Source organism: Amborella trichopoda, chromosome 2, assembly GCF_054954075.1.
Source record: "Amborella trichopoda isolate Santa Cruz 75 chromosome 2, AtrichopodaSantaCruz75HAP2 v2.0, whole genome shotgun sequence".
Classification (NCBI taxonomy): Eukaryota; Viridiplantae; Streptophyta; class Magnoliopsida; order Amborellales; family Amborellaceae; genus Amborella; species Amborella trichopoda.
Window position 1 is genome coordinate 59,157,771 of NC_142337.1, and position 19,588 is coordinate 59,177,358.

Below are 19,588 nucleotides of genomic sequence, written 5' to 3' on the forward strand. Positions count from 1 at the left end.
TTGTTATCATGGAATAGATTTAAATTCTCCATCGGCACTCTAATCAGTCTTAAAGTTTTTGAGATATGAACCTATTTCAATATTCAAATGAAAATTTGGGTAAATTTTTAAACCTTTTCCAAAAATTTAAATTCAGAATGACAAAATTTCAAGGTATTTCTTAGGCAACGTGGATTAGTTTTAAAATTTTAAATTAAGCTTTTTCAGAATTTTAGCATTCAAAACTAATAAATGTTATATTACTAATTAGAAAGGGACGTTATATCACTAATTAGAAAGGGACCCCTCATTTGAGCTATTTCTTTCTCCGATTTAGTCTCCAAAATGTTTTGTTATCGTCGCCTAGGGTCATTATAGGGAAGTATCAAGGAGGCCCATATTACCGTGAAAATTTTATTTTCCATGAAATCGATATTATCAGGCCTTGATCGCCTCATAAGAAAATCAATTTCACCCATCAATGATAATTGTCACTAAATTTAGAAGTTGGTCCATCAGCAAGAATGGACATTTGGCTTGGGTAGTCAAGGCAGGAGCCATAACAAGAAGCCAAGGTTCAATTTCTACCCCATTAATATGTCAAAAAAAAACAAAGAAAGTCCAGTAGCAAGCAGTGGCCCTAGCCCTAGAGTCTAGCCCACTCCACCTAGACCGAAGGGGTATAGCCAGGCTCAACCCGGTACCCTTTACACGATTGAGTTGAGTTATTCCTGCATCCAAACCAGCCAAAAGAAATGCCACAGAGATCTTATGCACAATTTGGAGCAACAGCCCGATCATGTAGTGAACCATTGAATGCCTGATATATTTGAGTTCAAAACAGAAAAATAAAATTATCCACAAAATTATTAGATGCAACGGATTTCATAACATTAATGGTGGTGCAATTTTTTATTCATCATTGTATTCACAAAAAATGAGACAAGGTGAACTAATATTGAAAATAAATGATCCAAATAATATTTTACGGGCACTATTTTTAGAACTCAAAATATTTTTTTATTCATATCTATACATTCCAAGATTAGGATGTTCAATTGGAGAATTTCCCAATATCGGAACAACTTCATGGATGTTTTCGAAACCCTTACATAAACTTAACCAGCAAAAGGTGCTTACTCTCTCTATCGATGCAGCAAAAAAGGTCCTCTTCTCTCTCCCTCTTAAATGGTCATGATACTAGATGCGAGCGCACCCATCAAACCATCAAGAAGCCTCATCAAATATCATTCTCTTGATTCTTATTTTTTAAAGAAGTTTTGCTCAAGCAAAATAGATGAGGCTTGGCAAAGTGGTTCCTACTAGGTTCATGCAAAATAAACCAAATCAATAGATGAAGCGCACAGTAAAAAGACAAAAGAGCAACAATATAAACATTAAAAGAAAAAGACAGAAGCCTCCCCTACTTCTCGACAGGCTTCACGGAACTCCTAAGCTGCTCTGAACATGGTAGTAAGTAAAATTCTTACAGAGAAATCATGGTATACAAGGGCAAGTGAAAACCCATTTTCAAAAGCAATATTCTCAAATGAAAGTAAATATCAGGTTGGTGGAGAAAACCCTAGCCAGAAGAACGCTTCCTCGCCGCATACACCTTATAAGCTGCCAACCCCACAAGTACAACTCCAGCTCCAACTGTAAATGAAAGAGACATTATAAAAGGCAATAGATAAATGCATTAAGACCACGGATGCATATAAAAAAGAGTAAAGATTCACAAATGAATCAGTATACAGTTTATGTTCGAGATAAATGTTTCCCGACTCGTTTGTCCATCAAGTGGAGAAAGGGGTCCCTGCTGCCCCTCCCTCATTGAGGATAGTGGAGACCAAACCCACATAGATTCAAGGACACGTTTAAGAGGTGGATAATTAAGAAGTGCAGCTTGCTCTATTCAGAGGGATTGGAAGTTCTTTTTCTCTTTTTTTCGGCCGCAAGCATTTTACAGAAAACATAAAGATTCAGAACCAAGAAATTTCCCTTTCAAAAACCCCACACCTAGAACTTCTTAAAATGGAAATATACAAACACATGTGCATCAAGGCACTTCCTTTTTTGCAATGCAAGAGCATAAAAGAACTGAAAGGTTTTTTATTTTATGGTGGGTGTTTGTGCAATTTCAATGACGCAGATAGAAAAATAACGGTCGAGAATGCCAAACTGATAAAGCATACCAGAAACAAACATGAAGCGATTGACGAGCCGGCGATATTGCTTGCGGTTTCTCCCGGCCTCAGTTTCAGGAATGCTTAAGTGTGGGTGTTGTGCGGCATTAATAATCCTTCTAAATAGGTTGTTCACATCTCCTAATCTCATACTGACTGTTATGGGCGCTTCTATCCCCATATCTTGGCTAACCTATACAAGCAAAATTATAACAGTAGTGATTATTAGAGAAACAGAAGAAGATGAATAGAAAATGAACAAAAATTCCCAAGGTGGCATTCATTTACATCTGTTATATACCAGAGGAAAGGATAAGCTCTTCATATTAGTAATTCATGGTGTGCATGCTAAATGGAATGATGCCCACTTAAGATTAACACTATGTACGACATGATATGGACAATATTCCAGAAGCATGTGCATTATTTACAGCTGCCTAACAGTAACATTGCGCAGCAAGTAAATTGATGGGTAAAATCATTCACCAGATACTTATATTGCAAAACCATGAAGGTTTCTAGGTTTAAAGATAAAAATAAAAAGTCACCAGTTAGTTGCATAAAAATAGAAAAAATAAAAACATCAATTCCAACAAGAAAATAGAAAACAATACTACAACATTTGCAAAACGCTAAAGCGTCAAGAGCTTCAAAGAATGTACCCTGGTTGAATCTGATATGGCCAATGGATATGGGTCCAGGTCATCCTTCGCGGCCACAATGAGGCAAGGGATATCGTAGCCTGTGACTTCCCCATGAGTGGCTACTTCAACAAGTAGTTCAGTTGCTCTTTTCCATGAGCTTTCATCAGAACTGAAAACACAGATGACGTTTCCAAATTAATTCGGTGCTCCAGAGGTAGAATTCCATGTGTTCTCAAAGTAATCTCAAGGTCAAATCAAAAAATGCTGCAGCAAAATGAAACCTCACAACAAAGATGAAGCGCACAAGCAAAACGAGTTAAAAAAGCCCATGTCATAGGGACAATCCATCAATCAGCTAATCTCTAAGTCAGCCTTGACAGAAGATTTCTCTGATTTAAGGTAAAATGGTGATACAGCATTGATCGCATGGAGTAGAATGGAAATTAATGCAAATCTGATAAAGTCAACACAACATGATGCACTATCAAGCTAAGTGTCAAAACACAACCTCGACCATCTCAACCAAATCTAAAGCCTCTGTATTCATCTATTTTTTGGAAACAAAAGATTCTTTGATCCCCTCCTCTGGTGCTCCCTGCTTGGATTTTAGAAGCCTTGATAAATCGCCTGGGGGCATGGATTATAAGTTTAAATGTAAAAACTCTTATAAAAGGAAAAAAAAATATCAGTACATCCAAAGCCAATAGCCAATAGCCAATAGCAATTGCAACACGCAAAGTAGCTTGTTCGGAACCATCATCAGAAGGTAAAATGTTTTTCACGATAACTTATATATTCCAAGTTTGCATTTCTTTATTTATAAAGAATGATTATTTTAGAATACCTTCTGGTTCCATTTCTATTTTTTTTGCCAACACCTTAAATGCCAAAAAAGGTAGGCAACAGAAATTCATCATTATTTTTAGCACAAGCATAATTTTCCCCTAATTTGTACACGCAACTTCAAATCGATATTTCACCTTTGCTCCCCACACAAATCGCCACAATCAATGCCCTAGGAACTGAACTTATTCCTCAAAAAAAACAAAGAAATAAACCTAATGCCTAAACGAACTGAAGCAGTGTATGTATCTCTTGTCATGGGAAGAGAGAAATTTATCCAATAATTGTCTACTCAATAGTACATGCGAAGGCTGGAAGCAAAATTATAAAAATGGAAAATAGCCAATTCATTCCGAACCACAAAAATGACATGTAATGTATAGCTTCTAGAAGATAGTGAATAGATTCAGCTAAATCACCGAACGCCACATGATAATCTCAATTAAATACCTGTCATAAACAAATACTGCAACATCACATGATGCCAACGATTCCTTATTGGACAGCATCTTTTGAACACCATCTTCAGGAATCTCCCGCATAATGAGGGTTTTCTTAGCTCCCTAAAAAACACCTTCAGGTAATGAGTACCAACATTGAACTCAGAGAATCAACATAGAACTACGGAAAAAGAACAAAAGAACAGGAAGAAGAATATGAAAATTACAATATCATTAGTAGAGAAAACCAAAACTGACACAAAGGTGGCTTCTCTAGTATGTCATCGAAATCCTTAGATACATCAGGCACGTTTCTTTACTCTGCTTCTTCCACTTGAAATAGTTATTATACACATTAAAGGCAATAACGGGCAGTCAAGTCCTCCAACTATCATTTCTAATTGTAGAGATTGCAGACCTGCCCGTAGTATAACAATTTGGGAACCAACTCAAAAGGATAATACTATCTGCTGGATATCAATATACTAGGGATACCAATGCTACAGATGAAACAGCAGAAAGGCTACCCACATCCAATATCATCATACCATTGAAACAGATATTTTGATGGTAGAAATGAGATCTTATCCAATCTCTGGAAAGAAAGAAAATAGCTATTTCAATTTTTACTATATCAGAAATAAACTTGCTTGAAAACTTAACCTTCACTGATGCGCAAGAATCATTAGAATACATAGTATCATTCTATCATTGAATCAGATCATTTGATGGTTGAAATGAGAAAGAGTAAATAAAAATTATCAGAAAGAAATATGACAGATTTTTTAAAATATGTAAATAGCTTTACCACTTTATAACAATTGCACTTGCCTAAAGAACTCTTACCCCTGGCTGCTGCTCAACAATGTTAGCAGCAAAACGCTCTTCCATTGTTGATGAATGGTTATCACTGAAAGGCCTGTATGTTTTAATATTAGAAGCAAAGTCATATTTCTTACACAAAAGCCAAAACAAAAAGAAAACAAGCACCATATAGAGTTATTTACATGCCATTTTATCTTAAAAAAACACCCATGAAAAAACTGAGCCAAGACTCGAGTATGTGTAGGCAAGCACACCTTCCAATCAGAGCATTTAGCAAAGCAGATTTCCCAGCATTCTTTGGACCAAATACAAAGCACTGGAAAACATTTCTCTGAGACTGTTGACGCTTGCGATCTTGCTTCCTTCGTCGTGTTACATGGAAAGCAGAAGTCAGATCACCAGGATATGCAATGTATGTCAAATTTGCCATGCTATTGACTGGATCCAAAGCTGTCATAAGAGCCCACTGCGAGTAACAATTACAAAATGTTACTAAAGCATTTGCATTTTAGAAGGAATCAATTATGATATAGTTGTTGAAATAGAATGATGAAAATAGCCAGCAATATTTGTTTATTATCTCTCTCTAAGGAAACATGGTTAACAACTATCACATAAAATTGTAATGAAGGCGCTCTTGTGAAAGATAGACTGATTCTGGATGGTGCACTTGTTACCCATGAATGCATCTCGACTAGGAGAAGGCTTATGACCATGTTAATTGGGTATTAAGAAACCCTCCTCATAATGGGATTTGGCAGCCGGTGGAGGGCTTGGATGAGAGGGTGCGGTGCATTTCCAACCCCTCTTTCCTCGTGCTTATCAATGGCTCCCCAAGAGGATTTTTCTCTTCCCCCAAGGGTCCCCGACAAGGAGACCCTCTATCCCCCTTCCTCGTTGTAATAGCGACCGAGGTTTTTACCCAATCTCAGTGTTTCAAAAAGCGGACCGCCCAGCGCCTGGGCAGCCGCCTAGGCGGTTCTGGGGGATTGGGCGCATCGCCCAAGGCCTAGGCGCCCAAAAAAGGTTCATTTGAAACCTAAAACCCATTAGAGCCTATTTTAGCGAGAGAAAAACCCCCAAAAAAAAAATTTCTACTGGGCCGCCCAGGTTCTGGGCACCTGCCTAGGCGCTAGGCGGCCTGGACCACCCCAACCGCCTAGGTGCCGCCTAGCGCTTTTTGAAACACTAGCCGATCTATTACCTAGTGTTCAATTCGGGTCTACTACATGGCTTCAAATGCGGGCCCAAAGGCCCCATTATTTCTCAACTCCAATACGCAAATGACACCCTCGTCTTTTATAAAGCGCACACTTGTCCTTTATGCATCAGCAAACCTAAAAACGGCAGTGGGCTCACATGGTAGATACGTTACCGTAGACTAGCAGGATAGAAGGGTCGATATCTCTCTGTGGCAGGCAGAATCACGGTCATTATGGCCTCTTTAGCCAACATCGTGGTCTACGAGATATCATTGTTCCATATGACGGCTACTATGATCTACCGACTTGAACAGCTCATGAGAAACTTCTTGTGGTCTGGGGAGAGCGAACAGAGGAGGATCCACCTCATATTCTGGCTTAAGGTCTGCTCGCCCAAAAGACTTGGGGGTCTCAATATCCGGTGTCTTAGAAAACATAATACTGCCCTGCTCGACAAGTGGTGGTGCCATTTAGACACCCAAGGCAACCACCCATGGATGCAAGTGCTCCGCCACAAATAACACATCCAACACTCTGAATGGGCGCCTAACTGCAGAGCCAATAATAGATCCTCTGGGGTTTGGAGATCCCTTATGTCCTCCCTCTCCTTGTTTAGGGCCAACATTCGCTTTCATCCTCGCTAAGGCCAAATGGTAAGATTCTAGTCGGACCTCTAGGAAGGTCACACCCCATTTCAATATCTGTTTCCCTCACTTTTCCTCCTTGCCATCAACAAACACACGTTAGTTGCAGACTACTTCCCACATTGTTGCGTCTTCTAGAGCTTGGAATCCTGACTTTAGGAAACCCCTAACTGAACCTGAGTGTGATGAATTTCTCAGCCTTTCATCACTCTTACACTCCACATTTCTGCCTCTATCCAGGCAAGACCAGCTCATTTGGTTCCCTTCCCCCTCCAGCCTGTTCATGGTCTCCTCTTTCTACCATAGCCTTCTTCAACACCCCACCTTTCCCCTATCCCCAATTGCCATCTCTGCTAAGGCTTGGTCATCCATAGCACCACCCGAGATCCAAGTGTTCTATTGGATAGCCCTCTTGGAAAGGGTGCTCACGGTTGATCAGCTGCAAAGAAGAGGCATACCCCATCCCAACCATTGCATCCTATGTACCAACGCCGAGGAAAGCCATGCACACCTCTTCATCCTTTGTCCTTTTGCCTGGGAGCTCTAGGGTGCTATCCAAAGGTTGCTCAACTGGCAGTGGGCCACCCCCAATTCGATCACCCTGTTATTTAGGGCATCTCACTTTCTTCCGCGGCCCAAATCCGATGTCATCTTGTGGAAGGCGACAGTGGGAGCCACCCTATGCATCATTTGGATTGACCGGAACAACAGGATATTCCGAGGCAAGAGTACCTCTGTGATGAAGCTGTTTGATAAAATCAAATCCCTTGTAACCTTCTGGGTGATGAATCACAAGCGCTTCAAGGGTGTTTACCACTCGGCCTTCATCCTCAATTGGCAGGACCTGCTGTTCTCCCGCCAACCTTGCATATCCCGAGCTGCAGTTTGGAGAGCTCCCAAACCTGGTCTCCTCAAACTCAACTTCTATGGGTGCTCGCTTGGCAACCCTGGCCCCTCTGACATTAAGGGACTCATCAGGAACCATGAAGGCCTGATCCTCATCTCCTTTTGCAAAGAGCATTACAGAACTTAAACCAAAGTCGTATAAACCTCCGACAACACTGATGTTCATCTGTAGTTAAAAAACAAGTAAAAAACTATGATCTCCACATGTGCCTACATGGTAAATGATAGGATGCTGATCACAATTCCCTTTTCTTTTCTTTTTTCCGGTTGACATCGGGAATTTCAATAAACTTCATTCATCGAAATCCCCTAGAAATTTGAATCATCTAATGTTAGAATCAGAACTTTACATTTTAGAGTTACAAAATAATTTCTTACTAAAATGTGCAAAAGTACAACTCAAAATATCAACTCTCACGACCGTTTATCAAGATAGCCCAACCAACATTCAACAGCTCAGAACCTCGTGTATACAATATCCAACAATCTTCAGGCATCCAACTCAAGACAGAGTGGCTCAGGGCTATATGATCATTCCAAACTTCTAGGAAAAATGAACCCAATACCATAGGCAAAGCTCGTTGCTCACACGTAATCTCACCAGGTAATAGTTGGCAGTAGAGGCAGTGGAAATGATGCCAAAATAACACCAAATAAGAGGAGTGGAATAAAAAAAATTAATTTAATGAAATGTTAAAAGAGGTGGGGCTAGTGACTCTGACAACCAGAAAGAATCAGGTAGGTGAGGTCGAAGAGATAGACACATGAACAGGTAGAATTCCATAAAAAACACAACTTCAAAATTGCATACCGTCCTTTTTATTTTTATTTTTGTTTTTTATTTTTTTAATTTCCTTCTATGTTGCTAGGTTGTCATGACAAGCATGTCCAAGGTTCTTGGCATATGTCAACATGCCAAGACACAACATGCATGTCAACCACTTTAGAAAGTAAGGAACTTTTGCTCAACCTGTTTTAAAAGAAATTTACTATGGAAATCCATAATGTCACTTAAAACCATGGTTCCAAAATTTGGCCAAGGCGACTCCGAGTCGGCCGAGTTACTTGGCCTCAGGACCCTGCTGAAGCAAGTTCAAGGTACACACTCGAGTGCATTAAAAAGTATATATGTTACTAAATGACTAAGAAATGATGGATAAATATGTTCCATGTAATTTTTAATGTTTTTATAATGATTGGTGAATTTTTCTTGTTACATGCTCTCTTTTTCTATTTTTCCCTTTTTTGGATTTTCCCGAATTGTTTCAAGCTATAAATCAGCTTTTTTCTTATTCCAGCTTCTACATACTTTTTCCCATCTGTCAAAGATTTTTAATGCTGTTTGTAACTTATTTTGCCTTTTATTTTTTCTGTTTTTTAAATTTTTTTATTGAATTTTTTAGGCCTTTTTGGGCTCATCATACATGACTCAAGTGAGTCGCTCGAGTTACTTGGCTCGAGCAGGGGCCAAGTCCCAACACCAAGCTGATAAAATTACTCAAAACACCTTCCACCCCATCGAAGATACATTTGGAGGTGACATGTCTAAAAGGCCAACTTTAGGGTTGGCATTTTTGACCCTTGTTAATGTTGGATGCTAACACTTGCAAATTAACAATTTGAATAACCACGGTATCAATGATTAAACCTTAAATCATGTGTATGAAACAACTTCCCATGGCAAAGAATGAAAATAATCTTATTAAAGAAATTAATCAAAACATCCCTTCTTCTTATGTATTTATAGATTGGTGAAACCCATTAGATATTAAACATTTTCAGACTTAACTTGAAACATATAACCTTGATCTAAAATCTGAAACAAAAAAAGAGAGGAACATAAGAAAGAACAGAGAAACATAATGTTAAACAATACCAAAAGATAAGATAGCTGGTATCTTTCAGCATTTGGTAATGATATACTACAATAACGATAAGAGATTTTGACAATATCAACATGCCACAAATAATCGAAAAAGTAACCGCCCATGCACTACCAAAATCCGAAAAGATTGACAGCATGTCCAGCATTTCAGAAAATGAAAGACAAGTTCAATATGGGAGTAGCAAACAAATTATAATGTGTACACACTCACATGAAGAACAAATACCTTCCAAGGCAAAAGGATTACATGCATGAAGTACAATATAAGAAAAATCAAACCTCTGATAAGAAGCCATTCAAGGGCAATCCTCCTAGCACATTCTTTTCCACAGCGTCCCTGTAAACTCCTTCACTCCATGGGCTGACCAAACACAATTAAGAAAGGACAAACCAAAGCAAATTTTAGTTGATACTGTAGATATTCCAGGGTAGTGCACAATTGACGAGATGTCACTAGTGTATGCAGGATTATATTATTATTATAGCTGTAGCAGACGGTTTTGGGCATCAACATGCTATCACCAAAATTATAACCCTTCCCTCCATAATGTATGAATATTATGGCATTATCCATCCCAGTAATGTAAAGCAATGGACAAAAACCTATAAAAATACAACCGAGCCTGTTTATCAAGAAATGCAGTAGTCTACCAGGAATACCCATGAAAACATATGTTCATCAAAATGTCATTACATAGCCTCTCAAGTTGTGAGGTATACTGAGAAGAGTTCTGAACATGACTAAATAGTGCAAGTTCTACAATTCTTGAAAACAGTGTTCTTAAAAATTAAAAATAATAATAATAAGATCCTGGAAAACAGTTTTTTGAGAATCCATACATGAGCTGTCTCTATTGCACAAATTTGCAGCAAATGAATCCATCGCAGATTCAGAGTTGCCATCTCCTTTAGTAGCATAGTAGAGCAAAGCCAAGAGTCCAACACCGCAGAGGATTACAATAGCATATCCAGGAAAAGTCAACAAAGAGATTTTCCCAAACAACCAACCACAGGAGGGTCGTTTGTTTTGACATGGACTTCTCCCTGGTAAGTTTGGACCAATTATTTCTCTTATTCAAAATATTTGCTACCCACAATGAATTGTTTTCTTTTGTTTTTTTTGTTTTTTAACTTTTGACATTGCCTTATGCCTACCAATTACTAATCTTTTCCTTCCCTTCCCTTCCTAAAAAGTCCCATCCCTGCTTGCACATTTTTGTACAGATGACATTTAGAACTCAAGATGAAGAAATAAGACAAGATTTAAGCCTGCCACAAATGAAAGTCAAAAGTCCCAATTTGGCAGAATAAAACAGGATTGCCTCAACCACCAAGCTAAATGCCAATATCATTCCCATGAAACTTCTAATTGTCTAATCAACACGCTTGCAAGAGGGACTTGAAGGACAGTTTCCAGCTGCTTGTTACGACTAAATATTATGCCGCATCATATTTATGACTAGAATTTCTGCATTTAAACTCTTTTCTTCTGGTAATTACCTACTCATGTACTAAGGGAACGAAATAACCAGTGTTTCAAAAAGCGGACAGCCCAATGCCTGAGCGCCTACCTAGGCGGATATCCCTAGGCACCCGCTTGACCCCGCCTAGGAGGCCACCCAAGGGCAGAAGTGCGGCTCCTTGAGGGTATTTTTGAGTCATTTTTTTAATACTAAAGGGGTAAAATTATAGGTTTTAGGTTCATTTGAAACCTAAAACCCATTAGAGGCTATTTTAGACAGAGAAAACCCACAAAACCAAATTTTTCTACTGGGCCGCCCAAGTTCTGGGCGCCTGCCTAGGTGCTGGGCGACCTGGACTCCCCCGACCGCCTAGGTGCCGCCTAGCGCTTTTTGAAATAACATATACATCTAGTTTTAGCTAAAAAGTACATGCAGGCAGTAACATCAGTCTCGAAACTACGTAAAAGAATCCTAAAAAAGAAATTAAGAAGAACAATAGCCAGCAAAGGGAATATTCACTCCCACCCCCAATCAAGCCAGGATAATATAGAACGAGATCTCAGCAATCTGACAATGTCAAGTTTGTTATGCACGTCACTTGTATCAAATGTAATATGCAGTACGTGCTAGCTTGCTCAGATAGAATAACTCAGAACTCTTAAAAGAGGAACCATGCAGGTACATGCAAGTAATTGGAGTACTGGAACACATGATTATGCAGGAAGCATGACAATAATTATCCACGCATAGTAATCGATAAACACTCACTTCTCAGGTGCAGTTGAAAAAAGATCATCAAGTTCAGCAGGTCGAAGTGCCCCATCCTAGCCATCACAAGTACCGCCATGAGAATTTCAATAAACTCTAACCTCTTACTTACCTAAAGGGAGACCCAAACTCATGAAAATATTTTAGAAAATTCTCAGGTTAAATGGCAAGGTAAACATTTCCAGAAGGCTTTTGCAGGGATATTTAAAATATCTGAGACATTCACAAGCATGGGAAACTACGGAAACTTTCAGGCAAATGGTCTTTCAGCAAGTACAATTATGGCAAAGAGTGAGAAGATGATGTGAACATCCCAAAGGTCATGCAATAGAGACTAATACATACGCTATCAATGTCAAACATTGAAAAAATCGCGTTCAAGTAATCAAAGGCGTCATTCGTCAGCTCCACACTCTACAGCACATAACAAGAGAAGATTGTAAGTCTCCACAACCATTCCAGGAATTCAAAGTACTAACATTAAAATTTACCTAGGGAAAGCCTTGGACAAAGAGAAGAGAGGACAGTATAGGTGAAAGAGAGAGAGAGAGAGAGAGAGGAAACATAAGAGATTCGACAAGGATGCCACCTAGAGAACAGATTCAAGTTCACATAACGTACATGCTTAGACTAATAGCTCAAAACAACCAGTGAGTTATTTAAGAATATCAAAGTCCTTAACAAATTTGGGGAATCACAGGGATAACATAAAACACAGCTTTCATTTTCAAATATGAATTCGTGAATGCCTATAACCATTCCACAATAATTCAAAACATCCATTTCTGGAACGTGTCAGATCACATGCCATTTAACATATCATACAATGTATGATCAAAATGTATCCTTCTCTATACTATGCATGAATTTGAACATATGTTTACCCAAAAAATTCTATGCAGGCAACTCGAATGGGCCAACATCCTGCTAAGGACAAAAGACAACAAGAAAATACCTAAATGGCAAGCATACCTGATCAGGGGACTTTTTGAAGTGAGCAACAGGAAGAAGATCATCCCTGAGCTTAATCTCATTATTATAGCCAAACTTCCTCAAAACAGTCCACGTTGTTTCAAGCCTCCCCTTTTCTATAAAAAGGGCATGGAGGAAAAGAAATCCAGTCAAAGTGAGACCTCGGTCATTAACCCCTTCCGGCAGCTTCTCTTGGACAACCTTCTTCACGCCTACTATCTCAGATGGTTGCAGGGGAGCATTAAAACATCTAACCTGTACATGATATGAAATCCAGTAAATACGGCATAATTAGCTTAATATGCCAGACAATCTATGGAAGGAACAACATAACCTCAGAAGCCAAAGGAGAGAATAACCTGAAAATCATTCAACTCTTGGTCACTTAGAGCACCATCCCTGTCCCGGTCACAAAGAATGAATATTCTTTTCAGAGCCCTCACACACCGTGGCTTTAGAGTCTGTGTTTCCTGATCAAATAATGGGGCAGTTGGGTGTAGCACTGCTTTTTGAGCATAATAGAATACTTCAGGGACCTACGGAAGGATAACAACTTTCATTGTCAGAGAAACTTTCAAGATGTAGATAGTTATAGCAATAACATAAACAAGGAAAGCCTACACGCAATGCTAAGAATTGAAACCGGCTACAGCGTATGTCTATAATTAATGAGAAGCCCAGGGGAGTTCTGGTTTTCCAGTCAACTAAAAATTAGGGAACCAGAAATAATGGCTTAGAAATAAGCAGAATAGGGGATTCACGATATGTAGCTGACAGAATGCAACCTGGATTTGCCTCAGAGCAGAACACTCTATACAAGTCTCGATCTCACGAAACTGTTGCATGATTGGTGACATTACTTCCTCAAGACTCAACTGTTGGTCATCACGGAGGTCCAATTTGCAACCAACCACAATCACCGGGACATTCACCTGTTCAAAAGGTATAAATACCAATGTGTTTATAATTTAAATGCTTTCATAAAAATAGGAAGAAAAATAAAGCAGATGAGGGGAATGAAAATAAATAAACAGATGAAGAGAAATCTTTATTAATTCTAATGCATTCTTAAGGGAACCCAAGAAAACTCACATCTAAGCTACGAAGTTCCGGAAGCCAGAAGGTGGAAAGACGATCCAGTGTAGAGGGCTCGTCACATGCATAAGTCAACACAACTGCATCTGCCAATCTGCACTCTGATGCAAGCCTACTCCGATCTTCAGGTCTACACAAGGTATAAAACATCATATCTATGAAAGCTAATGACATAGTTCCCTTCATTAATTACAGTTCTGTAAAATATAATTGCATGGAACCCACGTAACTGTCACATAGGATTTTATACTTTTATCTAGAAATCTTCGAAATCATTGAATCAAGTGATTTGTTTTCGTGAAATAGCTTACCATGTTTGGGGTATATTTAAATAGTCCTAAATTTTGAAGAGCCCAAGGACTGAGAGTCCAAAGTTGCTATGAGACTACATAAGTGTGAAAGTGCATTAAAATTAAATCACTGGTAAAAAGAAAACCCCAAAGAAGAAAAGCAAAACAATCAGCTAGAGATACAGACCATTATATTCTCTCGTGAAGCACTCAAAACCCTCTGTAAGTATCAAACCATCAATTATATTTCTTGCATTTCTATCCAAATTCGATAATTCCTAATTTCTTGGACACCCAAAAAGTGGCAGGGGTTCTTCTGCGACTACAAAGTATAAAACATAACATAAACCAATCAATGTTCCATACAAACCAAAGAACTCAACAAATATATATATAAAAGGAGAGACAGATGTACGTCTAAGACAAAACTTACATGACAAACAATGTAGCCATAACATCATACTATCCTAATAACAGATTCACCAAGAACTCACATTTCTAAGAAAAATCAACTCTCTTTAGAGAGCAATTTAACAAAATGTTCCATAATAAAAAGCCCCTTATTCACAAAAAAAAATCCATAAATTGGAAAAAAATATATACCTGGATGATGTATCGATGATGACAAGGGGCACACGATCGGGGTAGAAATCAACAGGAAGTCGAGTAGGAGGCAACATGGGTGGGACCGATTCTGGAAACGATTCAGTGGCCACTGAAGCAATCAAGCTACTCTTACCAGTTCCAGGGTCTCCAATAACCACAACACGAACGCTATTGCGACTCCCAAAATTCACATTACCAGGTGCACCAGCCATATCGAACCCTGATGGCAATAATAAAACCCAAATATGATTACCCAGAAAAGAAAAACCTAATCTGCGTCTACCAATCCAACCACCGCCTGTTCTTAAAGAAAGATGATATGATTCACCAGTTAATTACAGAACAACAAATAAAATCAAATATTCAGTATAACATTCGCCCATTTCTTCAAAAAGCATAAATATGATGCCAAGAAAAATCTATGGACTATAATCAAGTTGAATGCTACGTGTTTTAGATCAAACTATAAGTGGTAACTGGTAAATCGTCCAAATATGGATTCAAATTAGATGAACAACAAGAAAAGGGGGAGCAATAGTAGGTTTCATGAGAAAGGACTGAGAAGAGAGAGAAACAGAAGGCGATACAAGAACCTTTGACGTTCTTCCAGTGAGCAAGAACTGTAGAGAGAAAGCGTGACAGAAAAAAGTTACTTTAGAGGAAGTTAGAGAGAGATGGAGTAAAGTACCTTTGGGGAGGTTCCTCGACAGATTTTCGTCTCACCAAGCTACGCTTGATGCCCTAGCTTTTATGTAACACAGAGACAGAGACTGAAATATGTTTGCAAATGGAGGGGGAGAGAGAGAGAGAGTAGAAGTCTGGTTTAGAAAGAGAAGAGTCCTACCACTAAGGATCCGTTTCTGACTAATTCCTGCTGCGCACTTCCTTTTAAAGTTTGGTGGCCTTTTCCTTTGCCCTAACCCCCAAATTTCGGTGAGTGTACGTTCCTTCTGTCTCAAAATTAAATACAAAATTAAACATAAAGCATAATGATTTGATGCGTCCATTTACCCTTGAATTTTCACGAGTATTGGGGTGGAATCTGGATTCACATATTTAATGATCGAATATCTCAACCACCATAAATACAAATCTAAAAATAAAATAAAATAAAAATTTCAAATAAAATGAAAAATATATATTCTTATTGTAACCCATTAAGCCTTGGTGGGCCCACCAAATTTTTAATGTCTAATGTTTTTTTTTTTTTTTTTTTTTTTTTTTTAAGGGTGCCATTTTGTATAAGGTTGCAATCTTGTTTATAGAAATAAAGCTTTGATACTCTACGGCTTCTATTTTAATTGGACAATATAGATTTTACACATCTTTTGAAAAAGTGTCAATACGTTGCAACTCATTGGAAAATCTTAACATCTGTCATATCAACTTGAATATTTTGGTTGTGAATAAAAATTAGAATTTAAAACTGTAAAAATAATATATATATTATAATAAATTATTTAAACCATCTATTTTGTTTTAAAAATAAGTGTTCACAAATCTACAAAATCTGTATTAATTTTTTAGTTTCAAAATTTATTGCCGGTATTGGGAATTTATTTTAGAGTCATCACAAAGATTTCCGTTGCCGAAAGTACTTTCTGAACGAATATTTAAGGTGAAGATTTATTTTGTTTTCATAAAACCTAAGTCCTATAAAAACCTCATTAATCTGTACATCACTACAGTCATATTGCAATGGTTGCAACCTTAAATAACCCATTTCCTTTTCTTGAAATATCATTTTTTTTCAATGTTTGACGCAGTGCTGGAAGCTAGTGTAGAACTACATTCCCTCATGCATAAAACACTTCTCCCAACATGAATGTGAACTCAGAATAAAAATAAGATAAAAAGTTTATAAAAAGTGTAGGTTTTTGCGACCCAAAGTAAAGTCGCATCCCAAAATCCCTTTTAAATTATGGCTTCAAGAAAACCCACTTTCCTCGAATTAATAATTATAAATTTGAAAAATAAAAAAGACCCTAGAGACAAGCTAGCTGGTAATGGAAAAAGTTCGTATCGACTTTATACCAAGAAGTGAGGTGTAACTAAAAAACCCATTGAAAAATGTTGTTTCGTTACTAGAAAATTTTCAATTGATCATTTTGACCTCGATTTTCAAGTATTCTTAGATATGTTAGATTTGCACTATTTTTTTAGCTTTCAATTTCATTATAGGGGTGAAAAATATATTTTTAGGCTATAAGAAAAGTTTTAGCATCGAAAATACATCTTTTAATGATATTTTGAGATGCACTTTAGAATGAATGTTTAAGGTTGTGACTTTATACAAACCTCACTTTCTTGTAATATAGTACCTAGACCATTCATTTTCAAGAGTTCTGCAATCTATTGGATCAACACCATTTTTTGGCTTCAAATTTTATGATCAGGGTCAGTTTTCAAACCGTTGTAAATGTTCCAACACCAAACTGCATTTTTGTAGCAAGCCTTTGAGTGCAACTTTACTTTCCAACACAAGCCTGGATATAAAAGATGATTTTCCAATAACCAACTCAGTCACCACAAAAATAGTCGTGTTTCGAGACAAGACGATTTGGCTCAAGTAGCTATGGAAAAATTGACATAAACTTAAAATATGATTTTACTTGGGTTTATGTTAGACCCCAATAATTTACAATACTGTTATTCCTGAGATGTGACAGACAAAACATATATACATCTATTGATAGGACAAATTTACAGTGGCGAGGTCTTACAAAGTAAATAAAAAAAACTAGCACAACAATAGTATCTTCCAAGGTTGATCTTGACTAGCACTCAAAATGAATCTGCAGTTATCCTGAAAAAATGTTTACCATAGTTTGATGAGTTTGGCTACTCAGTAAGTGATCATCATAATCCTAAAAATAATCATGGTTGAAACATATCAATATTTTCAAAAAGACGATTTATTAACAGAAATGCATCAACAATTTGACTTTCAATAAATGCATAATTAAGTATAATCCGAATAATTGAAATGCACATAACACTTTAACGGCAATGCATAATTCAAAGGATTTCACAAAATACCCTACTGGCGTCCCAAGTAGGTCACCTATATACCCCATCAGCGTCCTGATGGGTCTACTTAATCCCTATCGGCGTCCCAAATAGGTCCATTTAATCCCTGCAGGTCCACTCATGCTTCACCGGCGTACCGGATGAGTTCACTTAATCCCTATCGGCGTCCCTGGTAGGTCCACTTATACCTCACCGGCGAACCGAATGAGTCCACTTGCAAATTTAAATTATTTCTAAATCTCTTCAAACATTCGAAAGCAGCAAATATCATGTACTCGACATATCACTGAAATCATTAATATGAATCTCACTGATACCATTAATAACAGTCACTTTCAATAACATTTAAAAAATAACCAATCAAATATTTTGGGCTCAATTTTAGAAAGGTAGCAATTCGTAAGACATTATAGCATAATTGCCAATCTAATATGTATAGAAAAACTCTTATAGAAATTAAAAAATACGGAATTAAGACAATTTATGGGATATCAATCCACAAATAAACATTTCACAACAATACTATAATCAATTGCAAAAATGTCAATTTTTAAATAATAAGGCAGTCATTTGCACATGAATTTTACAATGTCTAAATATTCAAAACAGTATAAAGAAATATCACAATTTTACTAAAAGCATAAATATCACATTTATTTCTAACAATAGACAAGAAAAATAAATAAATTTATTTTTCATAATTTACAGCATTCAAAATTTATAACATAGATAAAATATCATAATTTTTATTAAAAATATTATTTTTCAAGATAATGAGGTCACGTGCGCATAAAATTTATCGCGCCTAAATTCATGATAATAAGCATAAATAATTATTTCATTTCATTTTTAAAAAGAATGGATTATTTTTCGAGACAATGAGGTCACTTACATACAAAACTTATAAAATAAAAATCCTGGACGGAAATATCACTATTTATTAAAAACAGACTATTTTTCAAGAAGATGATGTCACTTACACACAAATATTTGAGAGGGAGCTTCCGATGAAAATTCGGCTCGAGAGAGGAGTTCACTATGTTTCGACCAGAGAGAAAAATCTCATAAGTTTTTTAAGGTAAGAGTCTTCACCTCTCTGAATTTAAATTCTACTAACATATTATTTTATTCTTTTATTACGTTATAGGTGTGAGCGTTAGTTTACGTTTTAAACACCTAAAGCTTTTATTACGTTACAGGTGTGAGCGTTAGTTTACGCTTTAAACACCTAAAGCCCGCGTCCTTTAGTGTGGATGTGGCAAGAGCAAGGAAACACAAAGCTTTTAAAACAAAAGCTTTTTAAAGTAACGATGGTCCCTAAGGACAATCATGTTCAAACGAATTGTCATGTATTAATAGTTTTTTTTTTTTTTTGAGAGTTTATGATTGTTACAGTTTATGAAAAATTATCCATTATTACATGTATTTCGATACAAATTTTCAAGAGGGTTCGTTATCTATCTTCACGCATTAATTCTACAGAACAAGATAGAATAAACAAGAAGAATGACTTCTATAGAAACACTACAATTCTAGAGGTATAAATAAAAAAATCCAAATTCAATATCTAATGCCAAAATGAACGACGATGTGACCCGATCATTCTAAGCACCACCGTGATGAGTAGGTCCGCTGGGAAACATGGGAACCCCCTCCATCTCGAGTATATATGTAGCAAATTGAAGAAGGATTTGGTTGGAGAACCTAGTTAAACCCTTAACCAGGTTTCCCATCCCAACCCAAAGTTTCCAAATTAGTCTCACCCGGCAATGCTACTTGGGCTTTGGAATAGCTCCCACATTTCACCACC

General features: G+C 37.3%; 1 protein-coding gene across 2 annotated transcripts; it reads right to left on the minus strand.

Moving 5' to 3' along the window:
* Positions 1 to 1,306: 1,306 nt before the first annotated feature.
* On the minus strand, positions 1,307 to 15,633 carry MIRO1 (MIRO-related GTP-ase 1). 2 transcript variants are annotated; one of them, XR_016049818.1, is made up of 15 exons: positions 15,437 to 15,633; positions 14,746 to 14,968; positions 13,850 to 13,982; positions 13,543 to 13,689; positions 13,117 to 13,293; positions 12,758 to 13,012; positions 12,131 to 12,199; positions 11,786 to 11,841; positions 9,834 to 9,915; positions 5,172 to 5,383; positions 4,320 to 5,011; positions 4,103 to 4,215; positions 2,828 to 2,978; positions 2,175 to 2,358; positions 1,307 to 1,635 (listed from the first exon to the last, which is right to left on the minus strand). XR_016049818.1 is itself a non-coding variant. In XM_006841346.4 (15 exons), the coding sequence occupies exons 2-15, from the start codon at positions 14,958 to 14,960 to the stop codon at positions 1,562 to 1,564; spliced, it is 1,941 nt and encodes a 646-aa protein (XP_006841409.1). In that variant the 5' UTR covers positions 14,961 to 14,968; positions 15,437 to 15,633; the 3' UTR covers positions 1,307 to 1,561. The 2 variants fall into 2 exon arrangements, 1 of the variants encoding a protein (XP_006841409.1); XM_006841346.4 differs by having other exon boundaries at positions 4,939 to 5,011.
* Between the last annotated feature and the right edge of the window lie 3,955 nt (positions 15,634 to 19,588).

Coding starts and splice junctions, on each gene's coding strand:
- MIRO1 (XM_006841346.4), bottom strand. CDS start 14,960: ATGGCTGGTGCACCTGGTAATGTGAATTTTGGGAGTCGCAATAGCGTT. Junction 13,690..13,849: donor CGGAACTTCGTAGCTTAGAT/GTGAGTTTTCTT, acceptor CCTTTTGAACAG/GTGAATGTCCCGGTGATTGT. Junction 12,200..12,757: donor TCAAAAAGTCCCCTGATCAG/GTATGCTTGCCA, acceptor TATGTGCTGTAG/AGTGTGGAGCTGACGAATGA.